Here is a 26463-nt window from a genome sequence, read left to right as displayed (position 1 = left end):
ACATGGCGAAACCCTGTCTCTACCAAAAGTACAGAAAATTAGCTGGGTGTTGAGATGCACACCTGTAGTTCCGGCTACGCAGGAGGCTGAGGTGGGAAGATCACTTGAGCTTGGGATGCCTAAGTTGCAGTGAGCTGAGATTATGCCTCTGTACTCCAGCTTGGGTGACACAGCAAGATCCTGTCTCAAAAAAAGAAAGAAAGAAAGAAAGAAAATCTACATAAAGCCTATTTCTTGCTGATTACTGGTTGACAGAGTGAGACCCTGTCTCAAATAAATAAATAAACAAATAAGTATAACCTGCTTTTTTCTACCCAACAATATAGCATAACCATCTTTTCATGTCAGTCCTTTTCTGTCTTTCCTTTTCTTTCTTCCTTTTCCTTCCTTCCTCTTTCTTTCTTTCCTTCCTTTCCTTCTTTCTTTTCTTCCCTCCCTCCCCCTCCCTCCCTTCTTCCCTTCCTCTCTTCCTCCCTTCCTTCCTCTTTCTCTTTCCTTCCTTCCTTTCCTTTCTTTTCTTCCTTCCTTTCTTCCCTCCCTCCCTCTTTCTTTCTTTTCTGTTTTTCTTTCTGTCTTGCTATGTCACCCAGGCTGGAGTGGTGCAGTGATGTGAACTCCTGAGCTCAAGCGATCTTCCCACTTCAGCTTCCTGAGCAGCTAGAACTACAGGCATGTGCCACCATGCTTAGCTAATTTTTAAATTTTTATTTTTGTAGAGATGGGGATCTTGTTATATTGCCCAGGCTGGAGTGCAGTGGCATGATCTCGGCTCATAGCAACCTCCACCTCCTGGGTTCAAGTGATCCTCGTGCCTCGGCCTCCCAAGTAGCTGGGATTACAGGCACATGACTCTATGCCCAGCTAACTTGTGTATTTTTAGTAGAGATGGGGTTTTACCATTTCGGCCAGGCTGTTCTTGAACTCCTGACCTCAAGTGATCTGTCCGCCTCAGCCTCCCAAAGGGCTGGGATTACAGGTGTGAGCCACCACACCTGGCCGATTGTATCATCTCAATGTGGTACAATTTATTAAACCAATCCCCTACTGTTGGACATTCACATTGCTTCTTATGTTGGGCTCTGGTAGACAGTGCTGCAGTGAACATCCTTGTATTCAATTATTTGTGCACTCCTTTGGTTATTTCTCATTTTTAGAAGTGAAACTGCTGAGTTGAAGAGTGCTTTAACCTGTTAGAGCAGCCACATTTCTTAAACCTTTGTTAGGTGTGGTTTGTGACAGCATTAGTTGGGCTTGCTTCATTCAGTGGGCACTGGCTGCGGGCCAGCCTCCTGCCTGCCTGATTTAGCGCATCCATATCTTGGGCCTGCCCTTCCTCCTTATCTCCAATTGGAATCTCCCAGTTGTACAGGTTTTACTACATCCACTTAGAGGCCAGCCCTTTGTTTATCTTCTCTCTCTACCTTGACCCAGTAATCAGATCTTTCCTGACTGATCAGTTTGCAAGACTGACTTCTGGGAGGTCTCCTTTCTCATTTTGAAGGTCAATTTTGTGGCTGTTCTAAAGCATTAACAATGGGAGGGCAGGGGCATGGAGACTTAGGTATCATCTAGTTCTTGACATTCCCTGTCTAGAAGCCTCTGTGGTTCCCTTTCATCCCAGCTTGAAACCTGTGCTTTAGCCTTTGTGAATGGTTTGTAGCCCCACACATGGCAGTATTGTCATACTCTTGCCTCCAGAGCTTCCCCACATCAGCCCCTCTGCCTGGTGGACCACTCTACTCTTCAGCCCACCTCCCTCCTTTTGCCTGTCTGGGTTCTACTTATCCTTAAGGAGTTACCTTATCCAGAACGTCTCTCCTAACTCTCTTAGACTCCCATGGACCCTATCATATTCTGTGACTCTGAGTTATTTCAGTGTGTAACACTCGGTGCTAGTACTGTTCCCTGAATGACTGCTTTTCATTCCATTCTCATTCTTCTGGGTTCTTGTTGAAGATGCTGGGCCCTTCTCTCTCTTTCCAAATTAAAATACATGAGTAGGCCAGGCATGGTGGCTCACACCTGTAATCCCAACACTTTGGGAGGCTGAGGCGGGCAGATCACCTGAGGTCAGGAGTTGGAAACAAGCCTGACCAACATGGAGAAACTCCGTCTGTACTAAAAATACAAAAAAAATTGGTCGGGCATTTTAGCATTCTCCTGTAATCCCAACTACTCGGGAGGCTGAGGCAGAACAGAAGAATCCCTCGAACCTGGGAGGCGGAGGTTGCAGTGAGCCGAGATTGCACCACTGTACTTCAGCCTGGGCAGCAGAGTGAGACTCCGTCTCAAAATAAATCAACTAAACTAAACTAAAATAAGATACATGACTAAATTAAAATACATAACCCCCTCATAGCCTGTACTTGTGGCAGACATCATTAATCAATGATGATGCTGTTTTCCCCTTTGAGCCTAAACACAGCCTCGGCATCTTTATTAACACAGCCACTCCAGGTCAGTTAGAGTGCTGCATGAGATGATACCTATTTGCTCTCACTGTTTAGGGAGAGTCTAGAGACGGAAGAGCTGAAGGTAATGATTCTTCATTACCTCTCGGTTCTTGAGATCCAAATTCTGGGGTTGATTTTTCTTCATGCCTCTTACCTTAATTAAACGGATGTCTGTGGAATGTGGCCTTCTAGGTATCCGGCATGCATTAAATAGTCCTAGAGTGAACCCAGAAAGAGTGGTTTTCCATCACTTTTGGTTCAGTGCTTGTTCCATTTTGGGGGAGGGTGGCAGTGGCAGCCTAGAATCAGAGATTTATCTTATTTTACAGCCAAAGAAACCGAGGCCAGAGAGGTTAGGTGACTTGCTCAGGGTCACACAGCCAGTGAGTGACCAGTAAAGCCAGACTAGAACTTGGGCCTCTGGACTTCTTATGCACCAGACTAGAACTCAGTCCTCTGGACTCCTTATGTGGTGCTCTTGCTGTCATGCCTGCTGTCCTGGCTTTCTCTCTGGCAAAGGAGAAGACCTCCAGTGGAGCCAGCCTGGTTGGGTACTTGAGGAATTCCAGTGGTTCTGCTGGCACCATGGTGACTTGTCCACATGACAAGTGGTGTGGGTGCCACAGACCAGACATGCAGGTTTGCTCCGAGGTGTGTAACTCATAAACACCCGCCAAGCTGGTCCATAACTCCTGTTTATTTGAATGTAAATTAGAAAATGACTGGAGTGTTGAAATCGTCTTGTGGGAAAAGCCCCAAACAAGTTGGCTGGTTGTGTGTGTGTGTGTGTGTGTTTTGTTTAAGAGACAAGGTCTTGTTTCATCGCCCAGACTGGCATGCAGTGGGGTGATCACAGCTCACTGCAGCCTCCAGCTCCTGGGCTCAAGTGATCCTCCTGCCTCAGCCTCATGAGTAGTTGGGATTATAGGCGTGTGCCACGGCGCTCAACTATTGCTTTTTTTTTTTTTTTTTTTTTTTTTTGAGACAGAGTCTTGCTCTATTGCCCAGGCTGGAGTGCAGTGGCACGATCTTGGCTCACTGCAACCTCTGCGTCCTGGGTTCAAGTGATTCTCCTGGCTCAGCCTCCCCAGTAGCTGGGATTACAGATGTGCACCACCATGCCTGGCTAATTTTTTGTATTTTCACTAGAGACAGGATTTCACCATGCTGGCCAGGCTAGTCTTGAACTCCTGACCTCATGATCCACCCACGTCGGCCTCCCAAAGTGCTGGGATTACAGGCGTGAGCTACCGCGCCCAGCCTCAGCTCTGGCTTTTCCTTCATCTGGGACATCAGGCTAACTGGGAACCAGCCCCACCTGTACCCCTTGATCTGTGAGTTAGAAGCTCCCCCACTGCAACAGGCATCCTCTGAGATTTGGGACCACCTACCACAGCCTTGCAATATTTTCTGCTTTTTTTTTTTTAATTTAAAGTTAATGCTAATACCTGTTTATTTTTGGTTTTGTATAGAACAGGGGTGTACAATTTTTTGGATTCCCAGGGCCACACTGGAAGAATTGTCTTGGGCCACACATGAAATACACTAATGCTAATGATAGCTGATGAGCTAAAAAACAAAACAAAACAAAACTCAAATCTCATAATGTTTTAAGAAAGTTTATGAATTTGTATTGGGCCACATTCAAAGCGGTCCTGGGCCACATGCAGCCTGCGGTCTGCGGGTTGGACAAGGTTGGTGAAGAATATCCCAAGAAAGACAAGAAACTGTATTAACCCTCCTAATATAGCAGGTGAGTTATCATTTTGATTGACTGTTGAGAGCTGGATTCTAGAGGAATGGGATTTAGATTGTGTGCCTGGGAGGGACCCTGAGAAGATGAAACAAATAATGTCTTGTTGGAGGAAGAAGCCAGAGAGACACTTTCTGCAATAGCTGTACAATTTTGAAACTGCTGGCAGACTTCGGAGATGCATTTGCAAGTAGTAAGTGAGGCTTTCTTAGCCTTCAGGAACAGCTGCTGTGTGCTGGTGCCGTGCTGGTGGGTCCCACTCTTGATCCCACCTGGCCAGAGAACAATCTGGAAGGAGGGCTATGGAGGGCCCTATTGTGTTTTTCTGTCCATGTGTGTAACAGCCCATGAGTCGCCTGTTTTTGAGGCTCAGAGGGGAGAAGTCACTTTGAGTCTGATTCTCTTCCTCTGACATCCATGCTCTGAACACCGTGGACAGATGAGTGGAAGGAAACACGGAGACTGGCATCCATCTGAGCCAGCCTGAGCTTGAGAGGCCCCGAGGTGGCTTCTTTTTGGCAGCTCCATTTCCCAACAGCTGTGTGGCAAAAGGCCCACTTCCTAAAGGTCTAGGGCCGTCCATCCTACCTGTGGAAAGATGTGGAGAGTCCGGGCAGGAGCACCAAAATCAATGCCTGACTTGGTGAATGACTGCCAGGGCACAGAGCCAGCTGCATGGCTGCTTAAGTCTGACAATTGCTCCAGCAGCCTCCTTTATAATGTCCAAAGGCCAGAGTACATACAGACCAGTGGCACCCGCCCACCCGGTCCTGGGATGGTGGTGATTAGATCTTTGTGTTCAGAAAAATCTGGCCCTTGAGGTCAGAGCCTGAGGTCTGGCCTCTCTGCTGCCAGAAGGACGAGGATTGAGTAGGAGGGGAGAGACTACAGTTGCTTGCTAACTCATCTTGCCCCTCCTCTGCTGCACAGGGATGCTTGGAGGGACAGCCCTCCACTGTGAATCCCTTGGGGCAGAAGTCAGGCCCTCCCAGGACCCACCAATGGGCTTCTGCAGCGTGGGCGCCCAGCCTATATCCACGTGAAAAGGAATGGGAGGAATTCATGACAAAGGGCTTTATAAAATATAACGTATGACCGTGATCATAACTAGCGTCATCTCTATTTTGAGTGGCTCCCAGGATATGCCATTGAATTAGGCAGTAACTCATTTCTAATCCTCATGATGAACTTAGGAGGAATTTGGCACCATTTTCCAGAAGAGGAAACCAATGTGCAGGGAGGTGAAGCGATTTGATCAGGTCATGAAGGTAGGAAGTGGTCCACAGGACTTTGCAGCAGGTCTAGCCCTGTAACAGGGGAGACCAACACCACATCAGGAAACAGGAAGACGTTGGAAGTCATCTCTAGGGCAGAAATGTCCCTTGTAGGGGAGGAGGGGAAATGATAGGAAGTTCCCGGCTGGCATGACAATGTGATTATTTCAATGAGCTTCTTAGAATGGAAATATTGGGGCCGGGCGCAGTGGCTCATGCCTATAATCCCAACACTTTGGGAGGCTGAGGCGGGCAGATCACGAGGTCAGGAGTTTGAGACCAGCCTGGCCAACATGGTAAAATCCTGTCTCTACTAAAAATATAAAAAAAAATTGGCCGGGTGTGGTGGCGCAATCCTGTAATCCCAGCTACTCTGAAGACTGAGGCAGGAGAATCGCTTGACCCAGGAGGCAGAGGTTACAGTGAGCCGAGATCACGCCACTACTCCAGCCTGGGACAGAGCGAGACTCCGTCTCAGAAAAAAAAAAAAAAAAAAAAAAGAATGGAAATGTTGGGTCCTAGTCTTAGGTTTCATTGTTTCAGTAAAAACCTGCCAGAGTGAATGTTAACTCCTTTTATTACGTACTTACAGTGGTACTTATATGGAGGCCTTTTTTGTGGTTCTTGCTAGAGTGTTAACTGTATCTGAGCTTTTCAAAGTCATTGCAGTGGATCAGCCCTCTCCAGGGTCTTCTAGAAGCCTCTGCTTTCCACCCTGGCAGTTAGGCAGTCAACTCACACTTCCCTGTGTTCAGAAATGATTCATTTTCTGCCTTGCTGTTCCTCCAAGTTCCTTACTTCACTCCCTTCTGAGATCTCTGTCTTAATGGTCTGGAATACATTTGAAGTCATTATTTTATGATGGGGAGATTTCTGCTAATTTTACCCCTAACAATCAATCAATGAGTCAATAATTCTTTTTTTCCCTCCTCCCTTCCTTCCTCTCCTTCTGCTTTGATTTCTTAATCATTGGAATAATTTTTTTCTGGATTTCCTCTCTAAAGAAAAGCTTTGTCTGTTGGGAAAGGTGATGATGATATAATTTATAATAATAAGCATAAATGATAATACCTTCTTTTTATTTTATTTTATTTTTTTTTTTTTGAGACAGAGTCTTGCTCTGTCACCAAGGCTGGAGTGCAGTGGCATGATCTCAGCTCACTACAACCTCCACCCTCCCCCCAGGTTCAAGCAATTATCTTACCTCAGCCTCCCAAGTAGCTGGAATTATAGGCACACACCACCACACCCAGTTAATTTTTGTATTTTTAGTAGAGATGGGGTTTCACCATGTTGGCCAGGCTGGTCTTGAACTCCTGACCTCAGGTGATTTGTCCGCTACAGCCTCCCAAAGTGCTGGGATTACAGGCCTGAGCCATGGTGCCCAGCCTAATACCTTCCTTTTCACTGAGCACTTACTAGGTACCAGAAACTGTGCTTAGGCCTTTATTTATACAACTTTATTTAAGCCTCACAGCAACCCTTTGAAGAAGGGTCCATTATGAGCCTCATTTTAAAAATGAGGAAACTTGCCGAGTGCGGTGGCTCATGCCTGTAACCCCAGCACTTTGGGAGGCCCAGGCAGGCAGATCTCTTGAGGTCAGGAGTTCAAGATATGGCGAAACCTTGTCTCTTTTAAAAATACAAAAATTAGCCAGGCATGGTGGCACAAGCTACTCAGGAGGCTGAGGCAGGAGAATGGTGTGAACCTGGGAGGCGGAGGTTGCAGTGAGCCGAGATCGCGCCACTGCACTCCAGCCTGGGCAACAGAGCGAGAGTCTCAAAATAATGATAATAGTTTTCCCAGTTGAGTGTGGTGGCTCACACCTGTAATCCCAGCACTTTGGGAGGCCGAGGCAGGTGGATCACAAGGTCAGGAGATCAAGACCATCCTGGCCAACATGGTGACACCCCGTCTCTACTAAAATACAAAAAAAAAAAAAAAATTAGCTGGGTGCGGTGGTGCTTGCCTATAGTCTCAGATACTCGGGAGGCTGAGGCCGGGGAATCGCTTGAAACCGGAAGTCGGAGATTGCAGTGAGCCGAGATCAGGCCACTGCACTCCAGCCTGGCGACAGAGTGAGACTCCGTCTCAAAAAAAAAAAAAAAAAAAAAAAGAATTTTCCCAACTGCATCATTCTTAGTTCAAGACTGGTTTTTCCTGAACCAGGAGCAATTATAGGACAAATAGTTGGCATGTCATGAGGGTGAAGTTTTTCTTTTTTTCTTTTTCTTTCTTTCTTTTTTTTTTTTTTTTTTTTGAGGTAGAGTCTTAATCTGTTGCCCAGGCTGGAGTGCAGTGGCGCAATCAATCTTGGTTCACTGTAACCTCCCCCTCCTCGGTTCAAGTGATTCTCCTGCCTCAGCCTCCCGAGAAACTTGGATTACAGACGTGCACCACCATGCCCGACTCATTTTTGTATTTTTAGTAGAAACGGGTTCACACTATGTTGGCCAGGCTAATTTTGAACTCCTGGCCTCAAGTGATCCACCCGCCTTGGCCTCCCAAAGTGCTGGGATTACAGGCGTAAGCCACTGTGCCTGGCCCGGGGGTGAAGTTTTTAAAGAAGTATTTTGAATTGTTTTGTAAACATTCTTTCCTCTTTAGGTAGTAGACTCAGAGCAGGAACCTGTTTTAGAAATGTAGGTAATCTCAAGGCTCGTATCCTTAAAAATAGGCCTTATTGTAAGCAGAGCCATGACAACCCGCACCCCCAGATTAATAAATGATTCATCTCCATCAGCTGTAATTTGAGTGTCTTACATTATGATCCTTGTAACCCAAGACCTATAAAGTTAATCTGCCTCATGTGTTTAACAACTGAACTTTATTATCCAGCTATGAAAAAAACCATTGAATTTGCAATAGAACCTCCCCACACCAGGCTTGTAGCATCACGACACGGGCATCCTGTTCTTCCTTTCTGGAAATGACTGTTTATGAATTGGGTTAGGTGTGTTCTGTCCTGAATCACACAGGCTGAAAGTGAAGCAAGCTGTGCATCTCAAAGAGTCCTTTTTTTTCCTGAACATTGTTCTTGAGATGAAACGAGAGGGTAGGCCAGGGCAGGGCAATTTGGTCACCTTGTTACTCAGTGTCAGGAACATCCCATGTTGTAAGAGATGGCTGTTTGAAGAGGCAGGCATGGAGAGGCAGCTTGGATGGCAACTTCCAGGTATATGCTGTGGTCTTGCTAAGAGCATAACGACCAGTACTGTCCAACTCTCTTGAGGCCAGAAAAAGAGGAAATGAGGTCGGGTACAGTGGCTGCTGCCTGTAATTCCAGTGCTTTGGGAGGCCAAGGCGGGAGGATCACTTGTGGCCAGGAGTTCAAGACCAGCCTGGGCAACAAAGTGAGTCCCCATCTCTATAAAAAATTAAAAACAAAAAATTAGCTGGTCATAGTGACATGTGTCTGTAGTCTCAGCTACTCCAGAGACTAAGGCTGGAGGATCACTTGAGCCTGGGAGGTCAAAGCTGCAGTGAGGCCAGGCGCGGTGGCTCACGCCTGTAATCTCAGCACTTTGGGAGGCCAAAGCGGGCGGATCACGAGGTCAGGAGATCGAGACCATCCTGGCTAACACGGTGAAACCCTGTCTCTACTAAAAATACAAAAAATTAGCCGGGCGTGGTGGCAGGCACCTGTAGTCCCAGCTACTCAGGAAGCCGAGGCAGGAGAATGGCATGAACACAGAAGGCGGAGCTGCAGTGAGCTGAGATCGCGTCACTGCACTCCAGCCTGGGCGACAGAGCGAGACTCCGTCTCAAAAAAAAAAAGAAAAAGAAAAAGCTGCAGTGAGCTGTGATTGTGCCACTATACCCCAGCCTGGGTGATACAATGAGACCCCATCTCAAAAGAAAAAAAAGAAATTAGTGTGATTCTGTGTAGCATATGGTCACTGCTGGCTTACAGGGAATTCTGCTTTCTGGGCAATGTCACCCATCTGAACTGTGGCAGAGATCCAGGCAGGAGGCCCCAGATAGCCCTTGTCTAGTCAGAATTGTCCCAGAGGCCATGCATGAAACCCCTCATTGGTGCATACCTTCTCTTTGCAGGAGATTCTGATTCTGGTGGCTATTTGGTATTTAAGTATCTATAAGAATTTGCCTGGGCACGGTAGCTCACGCCTGTAATTCCAGCACTTTGGGAAGCCGAGGTGGGTGGATCGCTTGAGCTCAGGAGTTTGAGACCACCCTGGGCAACATGGTGAAACCCTGTCTCTACTAAAATAAAAAAAAATTGGCCTGGCATGGTGGCGTGCGCCTGTAGTCCCAGCTACTCGGGAGGCTGAGGCACGAGAATTGCTTAAGCTTGGGAGGCGGAGGTTGCAGTGAGCCGAGATTGCTCCACTGCACTCCAGCTTGGGCTATAGAGTGAGACTCTGTCTCAAAAAAAAAAGAATAATAAATAATTGAAGCACTGCAGGAAAAAGTAGCTGTCAACCATCAACAGGAGTTTTTAAAAAATACACAAAGTTGGCCAGGTACAGTGGCTCATGCCTGTAATCCTAGCACTTTGGGAGGCCGAGGCTAGAGGATTGCTTGAGCCCAGGAGTTCAAGACCAGCCTGGGCAATGGTATAGTGAGTCCCAGTCTCTATAAAAAGTAAAAAAAAAAAAAAAAAATTAGCCCAGCATGGTGGTGCACATCTGTAGTCCCAACTACTCTGGAGGCTGAGGTGGGAGGATTGCTTGAGACCAGGAGTTCCAGACTACAATGAGCCATGATTGTGCCACTGCATTCCAGCCTGGGCAACACAGTGATACCCTGTCTCAAAAAAAAAAAAAAAATACACAAAGCTGTCTGTCTAGTTGTCCTAAAAGCCTAAAGGCACACCATCTAGAGTCATTTAGTGACGGTTTGAGGGGACCAGTGACATTTCTGGGCTACATCTTTATCATAACTCGTATTTTTGATGATGGCCCTGTTTAGAAAGCTACGAATGGCTTCCACTATGAAAGCAGTGACATTTGTGTTACATTTTGATGAGTTCCATCCAGGATGGCTGAACTAGAATGCTGATGGTATATTCATATTTGAGAGCCAGGCACAGTGGTGCACACCTGTAGTCCCAGGTACTCAGGAAGCTGAGGCAGGAAGATCACTTGAGCCCAAGAGTTCTTGGCTGTAGTGTGCTACACCGATTGGGTGTCTGCACTAAGTTTGGCATCAATATGCAAAGAGGACCACCAGGTTGCTTAAAGAGGTGTGAACTGGCCCAGGTCAGAAACAGCAGGTCAAAATTCCCATGCTAATCAGTAGAGGGATTGCACCTGTGAATGGCCACTGCACTCCAGCCTGGGCAATATAGCAAGACTCTTTTTTAAAAAAATGGTAGATGGAAAATATTTCACTTTTTTTTTATTATTGAGATTAAGCATCTTTTCATTTCTATTGTGAATTGCCCATTGTTCTATAGGGCTGTTGTTTTATTCTTACTGATTTGTAAGAGCTGTTTACATATTAGGGATATTAGCCTTTTTTCTGTTATGCTTGTTACACAGACTCTCTACTCTCTGCCCCCCAAGTTGTTTGGCTTTGGTTGGTGGTAGGATTTCTCCTCTCCCCCATATAGGAGGTTTCTGTTTTTTATAATTAGATTTATTGGTTTCTTTCCTTGTGCCTTCTGAGTTGAGTAGCGTGCATTGGAAAAAGCCTTCTCCGTTAAACAGAAGGGGCCGTTTGCCAGCTGTTCCAGATAACCAAGGCTTTACTGTATTTGGAATCTGCTCACTCTAGTTGGGTCTGTGAAAGAAGATGGTGGGACCACATCTGATTTTTCTTTTTTTAAAGACAGCTTCAGGCCAGGCATGGCGGCTCACGCCTGTAATCCCAGCACTTTGAGGGGGCCAAGGTGGGCAGATCACTTGAGCCCAGGAGTTTGAGACTGGCCTGGGCAAAATAGTAAGACCCCGTCTCTATTTTTTTTTTTTTTTCAGACAGAATCTCACGCGCAATCTCAATTCACTGTAACCTCCGCCTCCCAGGTTCAAGTGATTCTCTTGCCTCACCCTCCCAAGTAGCTGGGATTACAGATGTGCACCACTACGCCCAGCTAATTTTTGTATTTTTAGTACAGATGGGGTTTCACCATGTTGGTCAGGCTGGCCTTGAACTCCGGATCTCAGGTGATCCACCCGCCTCGGCCTCCCAAAGTGTTGGGATTACAGGCGTGAGCCACCATGCTCGGCCTGACCCTGTCTCTATTAAAAAATAAGAAGAAGAAGAATAAATAAAAAATGTTTAAAAGACAGCTTCCTTTCTCCCTGAAGGTCATGAACTAGAAAACCCTCCAAGTCCCTTCCCTCCCTCCAGGCAGACAGGTTCTGGGTGGCATTTCAAAGAGGCTGTTTGCTGACAACAATTGAAAAAAACAAGTTTGGAGTAACTGCAAAACTGGTCAAACAAGAAGGGTAATTTGGGGTTAAGGCTGCATTCTGTAGGAAAGGGAAGGCTTGAGAGCCTGGTAGAAACATGTCATGCTGTATTCAGAGCAGGCGCAGGCTTGAATTTAAACTCTTAGAGGCTGGGTGCGGTGGCACACGCCTGTAATCCCAGCTTCTGGGGAGCTGAGGCAGGAGAATCACTTGAACCCGGGAGGCGGAGGTTGCAGTGAGCCTAGATTGCGCCACTGCACTCCAGCCTGGGCAACGGAGTGAGACTTGCCTCAGAAAAATAAATAAATAAATAAAAATAAATAAATAAAATAAACTATTAGAAAAGCCACCACATGCTTGGGAATTAAAATCGTCTTCTGGTTTCCTATTTTCTCTGAGTTCACAGGACCTCAAAGAAACATTCTTTGAGTTCAAAGAATGGTAACATTCTAGACAGAAAGGTTAAGGGTGTAGTGGAAGCAGCTTTGGCTCTGGAATTGTGTCTGAGTTCCTGGCACTCCCTGGAGTGTAACCTGGGCAAGTCATTTGGCTTTTCTGTGACTTGATGTCCTTGGACTGCACCAAAGGCAAACATAAGCCCAGAGCCTTGGGTGGGTGATGTTGAAACAGGCTTCAGCCCAACCATATACAGAGCACTTCCTGTTTGCACAGCACCTCTGGTCTATAGAAACCGAAGGGCCTGAACCTGGAGTGGTTAAGTCACTTGGCCAAACTCACACCAGAGCTGAGATTCAAACCCAGGACTGTGGATGCCACTGCTTCGGTGCCACTGCCCAGGTTGACGCCACTGCTAATTGCAGGCAGCCCACCTCCAGATGCTTCCAAACCCACTTCAGCGTGCTTGTTTATGTAACATAGAGATGCATGCAGAGCTGCCTTTCCTGCTGGTGGCTCCCTGTGGGTAGAGCATGGAGGTAGAGTCTGGGGTCTTGTTCCCAGCCCCTGCCTCGCCTCCCCTCTCTTTTGCTAGGCTCTCAGCCCCAGAAGTGCATTTGAGGCACCACATTCCTCCCCTACTGTTGAGCGGGAGCTCTGGCCCTGTGTGGTAGCCGCACACACAATAACAGCTGCTGTTGGGGCCCAGCTTCTGCTGACCATGGCGGCCTCGTGACCCTCGTAGCTCATGGTCAGGAGAACACAAAACAAAAAGCCTTTCTCCCTGCCACCAGGGCAGGGCCGCTCAGAACTGCACAAGGATGCTGCATAACATTTTTCTGCGTCTCTGAAATGCATGTTGAATGACCCGAGTCATTGAGAAAAGCTAATAAGCCACCCATGGTCGATGGTGATTTGTCATCAAGCCCTGCCGTCATCTCTTCTTCACTGGAAGGCTTTGGTTGAAAACCAGCCAGTGGCAGTAAAAACAATCGTGGTCAGTGCTTTGAGCCCTCACTTTGCACGTGTGACACCTTTCTCTCACAGCAGCCCTGCAGAGGAACATCCTAGAAGGATTTCCGTTTTATAAACAGGGGAACTGAGGCCCAAGTCCCTTCACATATCCTCTGTCATCTGGGTTGGATAGGTGTTTAAAACCAGTGTGTTGGGTCAGTCTGAACCATAGGAGGGTGCAGAGATGGAGAGCCTGGCAGGGAAATACGCTGACAGATTCCACGTTTCCCACAGTCCATTCATTCACTCATTCATTCATTCCACAGATGACATACAAGTACCAACTGGGGTCAGGCATCTGCTGGGTGCTGGGGGCATAGCAGGGAACCTTGTCCCTGCCCTCTTCAGAGCTCAAGTCTGGTGGCAAGATTGTTGGTTTAAAAAACAAAGGTGTAACACATGTGACTATCATCACTGTAACAGTGAAACAGACTTGGAAGAAAAAGTAGAAAAAGAAATAGGATTTTATGAGCAGAAAAAAAACCTGACATTACTTTTTTCAGTATTTTCTATGAGAAAATTCAAACATGTGGCAAAGTTGAAAGAATTTTACAGCAAATAGTACTCATACACCTATCATCTAGATGTTACCATTAATATTTTACTGTGCCTATCTATCCATATCTCTGTCCATCCATCCATCAGTCTAATGTAAGCCTTTGGACATTATGCATTTTTATTTTTTATTTATTTATTTTTTTGAGATGGAATTTCACTCTTGTTGCCCAGGCTGGAGTGCAGTGGTGCAGTCTCGGCTCACTGCAACCTCTGCCTCCTGGGTTCAAGTGATTCTCCTGGCTCAGCCTCCCCAGTAGCTGGGATTACAGACATGCACCACCACACCTGGCTAATTTTTGTATTTTTATTAGAGATGGGGTTTCACCAAGTTGGTCAGGCTGGTCTTGAACTCCTGACCTCAGGTGATCCACCCGCCTCGGCCTTCCAAAGTGCTGGGATTACAGGCATGAGCCACTGCGCCTGGCCCACATTTTAATTTTTTTTTAGAGATGGAGTCTCACTCTGTTGCGCAGGCTGGAGTGCAGTGACACAATCATAGCTCACTGCAGCCTTGAACTCCTGGGCTTGAGCAATCCTCCCACCTCTGCCTCCTGAGTAGCTGGGACTACAGGTACATGCCACCACGTCCAGCTCATTATACATTTTGGGAAGATGAGGATGTAAAGCCGTCAGCTGGAGCTGAGGAACAGCCATACGTCTGCATGGGTTTTGCCAGTCCCCATGTAGCCCATCCATGGCACCTGCCTGGCCCCCTGTGAGGGTTGGAATTTGCACCCCCTGGCAGCACTGTAGTCACTGGCGGAGGAAAGAGGATCTTGGCTCTGGCGTTATTATGTAAGTTGAGCATGCATGGTCCTTTCAGAGAGGCAGTGGTAGCAGTGCTGGAAGAGAACACCTTCCAGGGCTAACAAGTGGCATGACCTCCCCAGGCTGGCCTCTACACGCAGCAGAGGTCAGTGATCCGTCAGGTGAGGTTAAAGGGTGGCATGGAGTCGTCACCCCATTGATGCTTGGCAGGCCTGTCTGGGAGACCAGAGCACCCTGGATTCTTTGCCCGCACCCCTGGCGCAGCACCTCTGAGCAGCCTCTGACGTGGCCACCCTAGGGAAGGCTCCAGCATGGCCCCTTGCTGGGAGATTTGCCTCTGCAGACATTGGAAAGAGGCTCAGTTGCCGAGAGGAGACTGCTCGTGGCCTAGCATGACGACAGCATGCCCGGAGCTTGCAGCAGGTCAAGGTGGCAGCCCTGGCCCTAGCGGGGCCTCACAGGGAAGCACAGAGAAAGCAGCAGGGGCACAGGTCAAGGATGAGTCCCACTCGATGGAGGTTCTGGGGAATCCTGTGGCTTCCACGATGATGTCATTTGCTGGGTCACAGCACATGACCCTAGTAATGATATGAGGTCATAAAAATGATTGAAGTTCAGGTACTGAGTGTTCACCACTCACCGGGCACTCTGCTACATGTGTTTGGTGCCTTATTTTTTTTGAGGTGGAGTCTTGCTCTGTCGCCAGGCTGGAGTGCAGTGGCACAATCTCGGCTCATTGCAACCTCTGCCTCCCAAGTTCAGGCGATTTTCCTGTCTCAGCCTCCTGGGTAGCTGGAACTACAGGCGCCTGCTACCACGCCCGGCTAATTTTTGTATTTTTAGTAGAGATAAGGTTTCACCATGTTGGCCAGGCTGGTCTCAAACTCCTGACCTTGTGATCCGCCCGCCTTGGCCTCCCAAAGTGCTGGGATTACAGGCGTGAGCTACTGCGCCTGGCCTCGGTGCCTTATTTTTAATTTCTTAAAGAAGCATATGAAATAAGTACTATTATTGCCTCATTTGACACAAGAGGAAACTGAGGCACACAGCGGCGAGGAGACTTGCTTGGCTGGGGAGTGGTCGTGCAGGATTCTCACCCTGTCTGGCTGAATCCCTAGCCCACCTTCTTTCCATTGGGCTATGGGCTGTTTCCTTAAATGTTTAATGCTGTTTCTCTCATGCACCTCTTTTCATAGCTGCAATTAGAATGTTCCAGATGGCTGGCCAGGTGTGCAGGGTCACCCTGGGTGGAATTTGGCTTAAGGAAGTTCCACCCCTAGCCCTCTGCCCTCATGCGGTCCCTTGGCGCCCACACTGAGGTCCCTGTCTGGCCTCCTGGGTATTGGCCTTTCACTCCCGTGGGATTGGCACCCGCCTCTAGCCTGCTCTGGGATCTTTGTCCCCTGGGCTCTGTAGCAGGCTTAGCGAGCTCACTTTTCTGGACCGCAACAAGGACAATGAAAAGGTGTCATGGAAGCCCGGTAATCTGTCTTCAGGCTCAAAGGTAAAGTCCACATTGAGCCTGCTCAGTAAAGAACCTGCATACTTCCTGCATGTAAGGGGCAAGATGTCCTGTGACAGCCTGCCATGGGGGTGACAAAAGAGGGAGAGGAGGAGAGGCAGGCAGCAGGCTGCTCACATTTCAGCAGATCCCAGCAGTTCTAGGCACTGCCAGGCAGTTTCCAGGTCTACATTTTATCATCTCCAAGGTGTTACCTATTATATGATGCTCCGATATATTATAACCCACCAAGAAAGGAAAATGCCTCCATTTAAGAACATTCTACTGGGTGTGATGGTGTATCCCTCTAATCCCAGCACTTTGGGAGGCTGAGGCAGGAGGATCGCTTGAGTCCAGGAGTTGAAGCCTGCAGTGAGCTGTGATCTTGCCACTGTACTCCAGCTTGAGTGCCAGAACAAGACCCTGTCTTTATTTTATGCATTTATTTATTTTTATTTATCTTTCTTCAGTTGCCAAAGGCCCCTGTCTTTAAAAACACACATAGGTGCATGCTACTATTGAAGACAATGGCGAGAACAAATTAAGAGGGCAGGAGTCCAGGAGTGTATTTCACATAGCCAGCTGAAAACACTTTAAGGCTACCAACAAAGCAAAACCAGTTACCACTAATCTTAAGAAGATAAACGAGGCTGGGCACAGTGGCTCACGCCTGTAATCCCAGCACTTTGGGAGGCTGAGGCGGGCGGATCACCTGAGATTGGGAGTTTGAGACCAGGCTGACCAACATGGTGAAACCCCATCTCTACTAAAAATACAAAATTAGCTGGGCATGGTGGCGTGTGCCTGTAATCTCAGCTACTCGGGAGGCTGAGGCGGGAGAATCGCTTGAACCTGGGAGGCGGAGGTTGCGGTGAGCTGAGATTGCACCATTGCACTCCAGCTTGGGCAAGGGGAGCAAAACTCCGTCTCGGGGAAAAAAAAGTTAAACGTTATGAATGATGAAAAAGTCAACAGAGTAGATAAAGCTTTTGTATTCAAAAACTGCAATTGCTTTTGCACCAATCTAATAAATATACGAGATTTGCACACTTCTTAAAAGGACTTTCTCTTGAACCTCTGTAGAAAGAACTGATTCCTCAGCAGCATCATGAAAATAAAGTAGTTAATATTGATGAAGCTACAAAATTAATGGCTCAGTTCTAATATAGTGGTGATGCATCAAATTCCCCCAAAGACCAATAAATTAAATGTTTTATACAATTAAAAAAAACACATTGTACAGCTCTAGAAAAAAATTCTTTATATCCTTATTCTATGAGCTTTTTTCTATTATAAAAGTTAAGTACTTTTTTAAAAAAAATCTTTTTTGTTAAAAACAGACACATTAGCTTAGGTCTACACAAGATCCTGATCATCAAGATCTGTGCAAAAAAAAAAATTTTTTTTTGAGACAGAGTCTCGCTCTGTTGCCCAGGCTGGAGTGTAGTGGCGTGATCTCCCCTCACTACAACCTCCACCTCCCGGGTTCAAGCAATTTTCCTGCCTCAGCCTCCTGAGTAGCTGGGATTACAGGCACAAGCCAGCACGCCCAGCTAGTTTTTGTGTATTAGTAGAGACAAGGTTTCACCATGTTGACCAGGCTGGTCTTGAACTCCTGACTTCAAGTGATCCACCCGCCTCGGCCTCCCAAAGTGCTGGGATTACAGGCGTGAGCCACTGCACCAGGCCAAAAATTTTTTTTAATTAGCCGGGTATGATGGTGCGTGCCTGTATTCCCAGCTACTCCAGAGGCTGAGGTGGGAGGATGGCTTGAACCCAGGAGGTCGAGGCTGTGGTCAGCTATTATCACACCACTGTGCTCCAGCCTGAGTGACAGAGCGAGACCCTGTCTCAAGATAAACCTCAAAGAACAAACAAATACCATTCTGATTCTAGAGATGAATCAAATGTGTGTCTTAGGATTGGATTATTTCAAGCCATCTTCACCATGCCTCTGTGGTTGGTGCTGTAGCCTCATTTGCCAGATAGGAAACAGGAAGCTCAGAGAACGGAGCTGGGGGCTGCACCCAAGCCCATGCTGCCTTAGTAACATCCAGAACAACTCAGCTCTCCCCGGGACACACCATGTAATCCACCCTTCCATGTCCCCATGGCCTGCGGTGGCCCTGAAAAATCACTCTTGCTGCGAATCTCAATCTGTCTTCTCATTTTGTCCTCAGATTGCCTTGGGTCCCCAGTGTTTACTCCCATCAAGGCAGACATAAGCGGCAACATCACGGTACGTACCTGGCCGGGCAGCCACAGCCCAAGACTTGCGTCAGGAATCTAAGCCCACCTGGGTTACCAGCATCATGGTCCCAGCTGCAAGCTTCCCACCCCAAGGAAGGGAATGGAGACATGGAAGATGGGCCCCAAGCTTGTCCAATCAGGGCTCAATATTCTCTGCCCTCCTCCACAGTCTTGCCGTCTGGTCACCAGTCTAGCCTGACTGGAACCAAAGTCTAATTAAAGGGTTGACCCTGAGAAGGAACCTGCTGGTTCTTTCATCTATCCCCACCAAGTAAGTAAGCTCCAAAGTCTACAGTCAGCACTGGTCTGGCCTTCCCCTTCTCCAATCCTGGTAGTTCCTGATGCCGCCTCCCCAGCCACAGACTGCCTGTGAGAATCCACGTAGGGCCCAGCCAAGGGCTTGGGACACACTGCATGATCTCATTTCTTCATCCCAGCAGCCCTTTGAGGCTGGTCCTGTGTTATCCCCTTTTTACAGATGAGGAAGCTGAGACTCAGAGGGGTTGAAGGACTCACTTAAGGTCACAAGCAAGTACGTGGCAGAGCTGGGATTCAGACCCAGGCCTACCTGGCTCCATCTCAGAGGCCTTCGTTCCTGGACTTCTTGGAATCCTTGGAACCTATTTCCACTTGTCCACCAAAGCAAAATTTCAGATACTTGGTGTCTGAGGCAGTGTCAGTAGTGGCTGGAGAACATGAACTCTGTACCAACTGTGTGACCTTGGGCAAGTCCGTGCTCCTCTGTGAGCCTCAGTGTCTCTGCCTGTAAAATGGGATAATGACAGCAACATCAGGGTTGCCACCAGGATCATATAAGGTAGTGCCTGTAAAGCATTTTGCAAATCCTGGCTCATGTGAACAGTCATAGTTATTGTTACAAGTCTTATCCCTGCTGTTCCTGGAGGGCAGGAAGGAGCGGGAGATGCCGGTAGGGTGCTTTTCACCCAGCGTGCGGGCCAGATGTCTATGGGGGCAGCTTACCCAAGGGGAAATCCTGTGTGCTCCATTTCAGAAAATCAAAGCTGTGTACGACACCAACCCAGCCAAGTTCCGGACCCTGCAGAACATCCTGGAGGTGGAGAAAGAAATGTATGGAGCAGAGTGGCCCAAAGTAGGGGCCACACTGGCGCTGATGTGGCTGAAAAGGTGATGGGCTCAGGTGGCAGGGCCTGGGCTCTGTGCTGCAGAGGAGGGAAAGCAAACCTGTCACTGTTCCGCAGTGTCAGCTCAGGCTGGGAAGGTCACTTCCGAGCCCTTCCAGTGTGATGCTAGTTAATGGCTGGGAAAAGGCCTCCCAATGGCCAGGGCTTGCCTGACAGTGACGCTTCCTGGTTCCAGTCGCATCAGTATATGAGCACACCCTGATCTGGGAGTTGTGCTAAGCTCTTTATACACCTGATTAGGTTTCATATTCTGTGAGTTAAGTGTGGTAGCTATTCGCATCTCACAGAGGAGGCAGCTGGCGCTTCTGGAGGCCAAATCACGTGCCCATGTCATCCAGCACAGTTATGCAGGTTGCGTACTGCACAAAGGTGTCCTGTTTAGGGCTGGTCACGCGTACAAAGTGGATTTGTATGTTATGACAGTTTCTTGGTAGAAGTACACCATCTTGAGGAGAAGGAATTCTTTTATTTTTTATTTTTAGAATCCCGTTCTGTTACCCAGGCTGGAGTGCAGTGGCGCAATCTCAGCTCACTGCAGCCTCCCCCTCCTAAGTTCAAGCAATTCTCCTGCCTCAGCCTCCTGAATAGCTGGGATTACAGGTGTGCACCACCATGCCTGGCTAATTTTTGTATTTTTAGTAGAGACAAGCCCGCCATGTTAGCCAGGCTGGTCTCGAACTCCTGGCCTCAAGTGATCCGTGTGAGGCAGGTGTGAGGCACCGTGCCCGGCCGTGAGGAGGAATTCTAATTCGCACAAATACATCCTATGGGCTAGTTTGAACTCATGCTGTTCTCTACCAGCTACAGACTCTTCAGCCCTTAAACCCAGTGCTCCTGCCCCTTAGAGCACCCCACCCTGACTTGATCCCCACCCCACTGCAGGGAGGGAGCAGAGCAGCTCATCTGGGGACCCCAGTGGGACAGTGAGGGGCAGCAAAGGAAGGAGCCTGCTGGGGGTCAGTGAGGCAGGCAGGGTTCACATCCTGGCCTGTGACTGAGCCTTTCTAGGGGAGCCTCAGCGCTTTCCTTTGTGAAATGGGCTGATTGTGCCAAGCTCAGCCTCACAGGCCCCAGGGAAGCAAGAGATGAGATGATGTGTGCTGAGGGGCTGGCCCTGGTGAGATTTTCAATGTGGACTCCTTGTTGTACCCCATCCGCTTCTCCTGGCTCTCAAAACATCACCCTGCCCCTTGAGGAAAAGCTCGAGTGGCCATTGGAGGATGCTCAGGGAGGTCTCAGGCAGAGGAGCACCGTAGCAGACTTAGAAAGATGCTGAGGGCTGGGGAGTGGAGGCGGGAAGCCTGGTACACGCGGGGCCAGTCTCGCCAGTGTGCCCGGTGTATCCACAGTCTGTGGTCCGCGAACCCTTTGAGGGCCAGCACTGTGGCTTCATTCCTCAAGCCTGATGGTTGCCTACCATGTTCCAGCCTGTGGGGGTCATGTGGACACAGAAATGGACAAGGCAGGCCCAGACCCACCCCTCCTGGATCTTACAGCCAGTGTGACTGTTGTCATGGGCCAGCACCAGGCCTGGAGGAGAGAAGGTGCTTGGGAGATAGTCAATGGAGCCAAGTGGTCACGTTACTTGTAAGCAGAAGGGAAAGATGATTAGGGAATAACCACTCCCTCTGGGTTGTGCATGTTCCTGGCTCACAGTAGGTGGCAAATTCAGAGTCCGTCAGGGTCTTTCACGACAGGGCTGTGCAGGGTCCTAACGAACCTTCTCCTCCCTGGGCCACAGAGGCCTCCGCTTCATCCAGGTCTTCCTCCAGAGCATCTGCGACGGGGAGCGGGACGAGAACCACCCCAACCTCATCCGTGTCAACGCCACTAAGGCCTACGAGATGGCCCTCAAGAAGTACCACGGCTGGATCGTGCAGAAGATCTTCCAGGTGAGCCACCCCCATGAGCCCCAAAGGACCACCAGCTTGCAGATTCTGCTCCCCACTCTGCCCCTGCTTGGCCGAGGCCTCCTGGCCTGTGAGGCTGTGTTTACCCCCTCGGGCTCAGGAAGGGCTCCCTCATCTATTTGGGTGAGGCTAGTGTACTGAGAGGTCCCCCTCCCGTGCCCTTGGCCAGCCCCATTCACAGCTGCAGCGGGTGTCACTGTAGCTACTCCACGGTGTTTCTCTTTAGGGGCCTTGGCCTGCAAGGCCTGATGGTGGGGCGACGAGAAACCACAGGGAAAGCCCTGGAGGACCCCAGGTCAAAAGTGGCCCAGCCTGATGGCCCCTCAAATTTACCCCTCAAATTCGACCCCTCAAATTCAGCTCCCATTCCCCTGGGAGCATCTGCTGAAAGGACACCGGCCCTCTGGGTTCTTGGTGGCTTGTGTTGGGGTGACATTGGCCAGGGCTCCTGGAGGTGAGGCTTCAGCACCTGCCTGGTTAGGTGAGGGCCCTACAGTTGATCACCAGGCAGAGAGCCCTGCTCAGGAGACGTGCGAAGGCCCTCCGGCTGCCCTGCGCCATGCCCTTCACCTGCTGCTTGCTGCCCTCATCTCACCCACGTGTTCCTGCCCGGCCTGTTCTGGCCACCCTTTCTGCTGCAGCTCCCTCTGCCTGCCCACCCTGGCGGCCATGAGAACGAGGGGCTGACGGGCCCTGTTCAATGTTCCTGTGGGGTACAGTCTGCAAGCAGGCTGGGGCAGAAGCCAGTATGGTTCCAGAGAGGAAGAGCTGGTCATAGGGTGAGATGCGTGGCAGCCCCTGGGCCATCCACCCCGGAAGAGCTGTAGACAGGGCCCATTCCCATGGGCCCCTCGAGAGCTCCACAGTGCATTGCCCCTACAAATCCTCAAACCACCACGTCAGTAGTAACAGTGTGTCCTGTGTACCTGGCCCAGGGCAGCTGCCCATGAATTGTAATCTTCACAGATGCACCACAAGGTGGGCACTGTTCTCACTTCCATTTCCCAGATGAGGACAGTGACGCTCAGACAAGGTCACACAACACAGAAATGGGGGGCTGTGATCCTACCTCCCTGAGCCTCAATATCATCTTTCAAATGGGTATAAAATAGGCACTACTCAGAGTCATTGTGACAATTAAATGAATTAATCACTATAAAGTGCTTGACACATGGTTCACATGGTTTACACTCAGTACATCAAAGCTATTACTTTTTTTTTTTTTTTTTTTTGAGACAGGGTATCATTCTGTCGCTGTTGCCCAGGCTGGAGTGCAGTGGCACAGTCTTAGCTTACCGCAACCTCCACTTCCCAGGCTCAAGCGATTCTCTAGCCTCAGTGTCTTGAGTAGCTGGGACTACAGGTGCGAGCCACCAACACCTAGCTAATTTTTGTATTTTTTGTAGAGACGAGATTTCACCATGTTGCCCAGGCTGGTCTCGAACTCCTGAGCTTAAAGCAATCCTCCCACCTCGGCCTCCCAAAGTGCTGGGATTACAGGTGTGAGCCACCACCCTAGCTATTACTGCTTTTATTATGAAAGAATAATATTTGGCCAGGCGCGGTGGCTCATGCCTGTAATCCCAGCACTTTGGGAGGCCAAGGCAGGTGGATCACCTGAGGTCAGGTTGGAGATCAGCCTGGCCAATATAGTAAAACACCATCTCTACTAAAAATACAAAAAATTAGCTGGGCATGGTGGCGGGCACCTGTAGTCCCAGCTACTCGGGAGGTTGAGGCAGGAGAATCACTTGAACCCAGTAAGCGGAGGTTGCAGTGAACCAAGATCACGCCACTGACTCCAGCCTGGAGGACAGAGTGAGATTATGTCTAAAAAAATTTTAAAAATAATATTTATACTTTCCTCATCCTATCAAACTCATGGCCTAAACTTTTTTTTTTTTTTTTTTTGAAACGGAGTCTCGCTCTGTCACCCAGGCTGCAGTGCAGTGGCGTGATCTCAGCTCACTGCAACCTCTGCCTCCCGGGTTCAAGCAATTCTCCTGCCTCAGCCTCCCGAGTAGCTGGGACTACAGATGCCAGCCACCACACCTGGCTAATTTTTGTATTTTTAGTAGAGATGGAGTTTTATCATATTGGCCAGGCTGGTCTCGAACTCCTGATCTTGTGATCTGCCCACCTCGGCCTCCCAAAGTGCTGGGATTACAGGCATGAGCCACCGCGCTTGGCTAGCCTAAGCTTTTTATCTAGTTGTACCTTTTTTCTTCTGGCTCTGAAATTCTGTGAATTTTGAATTCTCTGTACTTTTCAAGTATGAGAGCAGCTCTGAAATTTAGGGAAGTATCGCCCCCCTAAGGACAAAAGAGAGACCACAGCATATTTAGCAGTCGTCTCTCCAACTCAGAAAGTGGGTTTTCCGAAGGAGCAGTTCACCTTTTCTGGAGCAGGGAACCCAGAGGGAAGAGACTCACCCATGCTGAACACCTACTGTGTGCCTGGTGTTGTGCTGAGTGCCTACTGTATGCCTGGTGCTGTGCTGAGCACTTTGTACAAGCCCCCTAATCCTTATAAAAGCAACCCGATTAGGTGGCAGCCATTATCCCCATTTTGCAGATGAGGAAACTGAAGCTCAGAGAGGCTAACTGACTTGCTCAGGCTCACAGCTAGTTGATGGCCCAGACTGGCATTTGCATCTAGGCTTGTCTGTCCCGAAAGCTGATGTCCTTCCTGCTGTCGCTCAAAATACACCTCCCTTTTCCTTTCCCTTCCAACACCTCAAATAGCACAACCCCCTGTCCAGCACAGACCCAGGGAAGACCCCTCCCAGAACCCTGGCCTGCTGGCCTGGCTCCTCAGCCCCCGCTAACGCTGTGCCTACCTCCCTTCTTGCCTGTCTCAAGGCAGCACTGTACGCAGCACCCTATAAGTCTGACTTCCTGAAAGCGCTCTCCAAGGGGCAGAATGTGACGGAGGAGGAGTGCCTGGAGAAGATCCGCCTCTTCCTAGTCAACTACACAGCGACCATCGATGTCATCTATGAGATGTACACCCAGATGAACGCTGAGCTTAACTACAAGGTGTAAGCATGCCCACTGCTGGACACGTCCCCGACTCGTGGCCACATGGAGAAACAGGCAAACCAGAATCACTGTGAATCAAGTCGGTGAGCTGCCCCTGGCCTGCGTCCCCCAGAGCAGCCCAGGGTCCTACCAGAGTCTGCAGGGGACAGCCCTCGTTTTTTAAGTCTTTTTTTTTTTTTTTTGGTCTATTCTAAAGGACCAGTAAATAATGATCTTACTTCCAAATCTCCTTGGAATTTCATGACAGCACAGACTGACTTTATACCTTCATTTCAGCGTGGTAAAAATTGATTAACACTTCTAATGAGTCAAGTCCTAGGGTTTTTTGGTTTTGTTTTGTTGCCAATGAGGAACACAGCTCTGGGGGAATGGTGTCATCCACCTCGCTTTAAAAATAAGCACAAGATGGCTGGGCGCCGTGGCTCATGCCTGTAATCCCAGCACTTTGGGAGGCTGAGGCAGGTGGATCACCTGAGGTCGGGAGTTTGAGACCAGCCTGGCCAACATGGTGAAACCCCATTGCTACTAAAAATATAAAAAATTAGCTGGGCATGGTGGCGCACGCCTGTAGTTCCAGCTACTCAGGAGGCTGAGGCAGGAGAATCACTTGAACCCGGGAGGTGGAGGTTGCAGTGAGCTGAGATCGCACCATTGCACTCCAGCCTGGGCAACAAGAGCGAAACTCTGTCTCAAAAAAAAAAAGAGGTGGGTGGATCACTTGAGGTCAGGGTTTGAGATCAGCCTGACCAACATGGTGAAACCCTATCTCTACTAAAAATATAGAATTAGCCAGGCATGGTAGCGCACGCCTGTAATCCCATCTTCTTGGGAGGCTGAGGCAGGAGAATCGCTAGAACCTGGGAGGTGGAGGTTACAGTAGCCGAGATCGCGCCACTGCATTCCAGCCTGGGCAACAAAAGCGAAACTCTGTCTCAAAAAAAAAAAAAAAAAAAAAGGAAAAAAGCACGTGACCTTATGAGGCTCTCGCTGTATTGTTATTTTAAGGACTATAAAGAGTTTGATTTAAAATTATGCAGGGCCCCTATGTGGGATTTTTTTAAAAAGCAAACTGGTGTGTATTCTCATGTGGTTTGCACAGCCCAGCCTCACAGCACTATTATAAACCCTGCTCTTTCTGTCTCACTAGACAGATTTTTTTGTTTGTTTTCTTTTTTCTGGTTGTTTTTTGTTGTTGTTGTTGTTGTTGTTTTACAGCTGAAACCAACCAGCAAGCCCTTGATGACCAAGAGGCGTTTCTTTCAAAGCTATAGGGCACAAACAATTGACCATAGATGACTCCGTTTGCATTCTTCTGCAGAATTATTTCCTTCAGGGACAGATTTTCCAACCTAAGAAACTACCTACCGTGTGTATTCTCTTGACGGGGAGAGATGAACCCTTCAGCTGCTAAGATCCAAGAAAACGCCTCACTGCCTTAACCTTAACTGTTCTTCCTGGCGCTAAAAAGAGCTGTATTTTTTAAAGTGCTGGGGCAAACAAAGCAACCCCAAAAGAGTTGATGTGTGTTTTAAAAGAAAAAACCCAATGAGGAACAATTGGAGATTTTTATGCAGAAACTAAATAATCCTTAATAAATAAATCTCTATTTTGGAATCACATCTGTGCACTGTATTGGTTCTTGATTTTTTTTTTCTTTCCTGCATCAGAAGTTACAACTGGGGACCCTTACAAATCCTACCAAGAATGTATTTTCTGGCCTCCATGGTTTTAAAATTTTATTTATTTATTATTTTTAAATGTTTTTGTAGAGATTGGGGTCTTGCTATGTTGCCCAGGCTGGTCTCAATCTCCTGGCCTCAAGCAATCCTCTTGCCTCAGCCTCCCAAAGGGTTGGGATTACAGGCATGAGCCACCGCACCAGGCCTGGCCTCCATGGTCTTAAAAAACAGAACTGGTTGCTGCATGGAGAAACAGGAATTTCACATAAGAATCTTGGGTTTCGGCAGGGTGCCGTGGCTCACTTCTGTAATCCCAGCATTTTGG

The 26463-nt window shown here is 48.5% G+C and overlaps 1 protein-coding gene across 1 annotated transcript in view; it reads left to right on the top strand.

The window, feature by feature from the left end:
* Nucleotides 1-26076, top strand: part of GLTP (glycolipid transfer protein) — a 29557-nt gene extending 3481 nt beyond the window's left edge. Inside the window, exons 2-5 of the mRNA XM_055358998.2 lie at nucleotides 18276-18334; nucleotides 19358-19491; nucleotides 21250-21400; nucleotides 24280-26076. Coding sequence (XP_055214973.1) covers nucleotides 18276-18334; nucleotides 19358-19491; nucleotides 21250-21400; nucleotides 24280-24462 — 527 coding nt within the window. The 3' untranslated portion in view covers nucleotides 24463-26076. The remainder of the gene's footprint in view (nucleotides 1-18275; nucleotides 18335-19357; nucleotides 19492-21249; nucleotides 21401-24279) is intronic.
* The last annotated feature ends 387 nt before the right edge of the window (nucleotides 26077-26463 follow it).

This window comes from Gorilla gorilla, chromosome 10, assembly GCF_029281585.2.
Source record: "Gorilla gorilla gorilla isolate KB3781 chromosome 10, NHGRI_mGorGor1-v2.1_pri, whole genome shotgun sequence".
NCBI classification, from domain to species: Eukaryota; Metazoa; Chordata; class Mammalia; order Primates; family Hominidae; genus Gorilla; species Gorilla gorilla.
The sequence above is the reverse complement of the archived record's forward strand: the minus strand, read 5'-3'. Positions and strand labels throughout refer to the sequence as shown.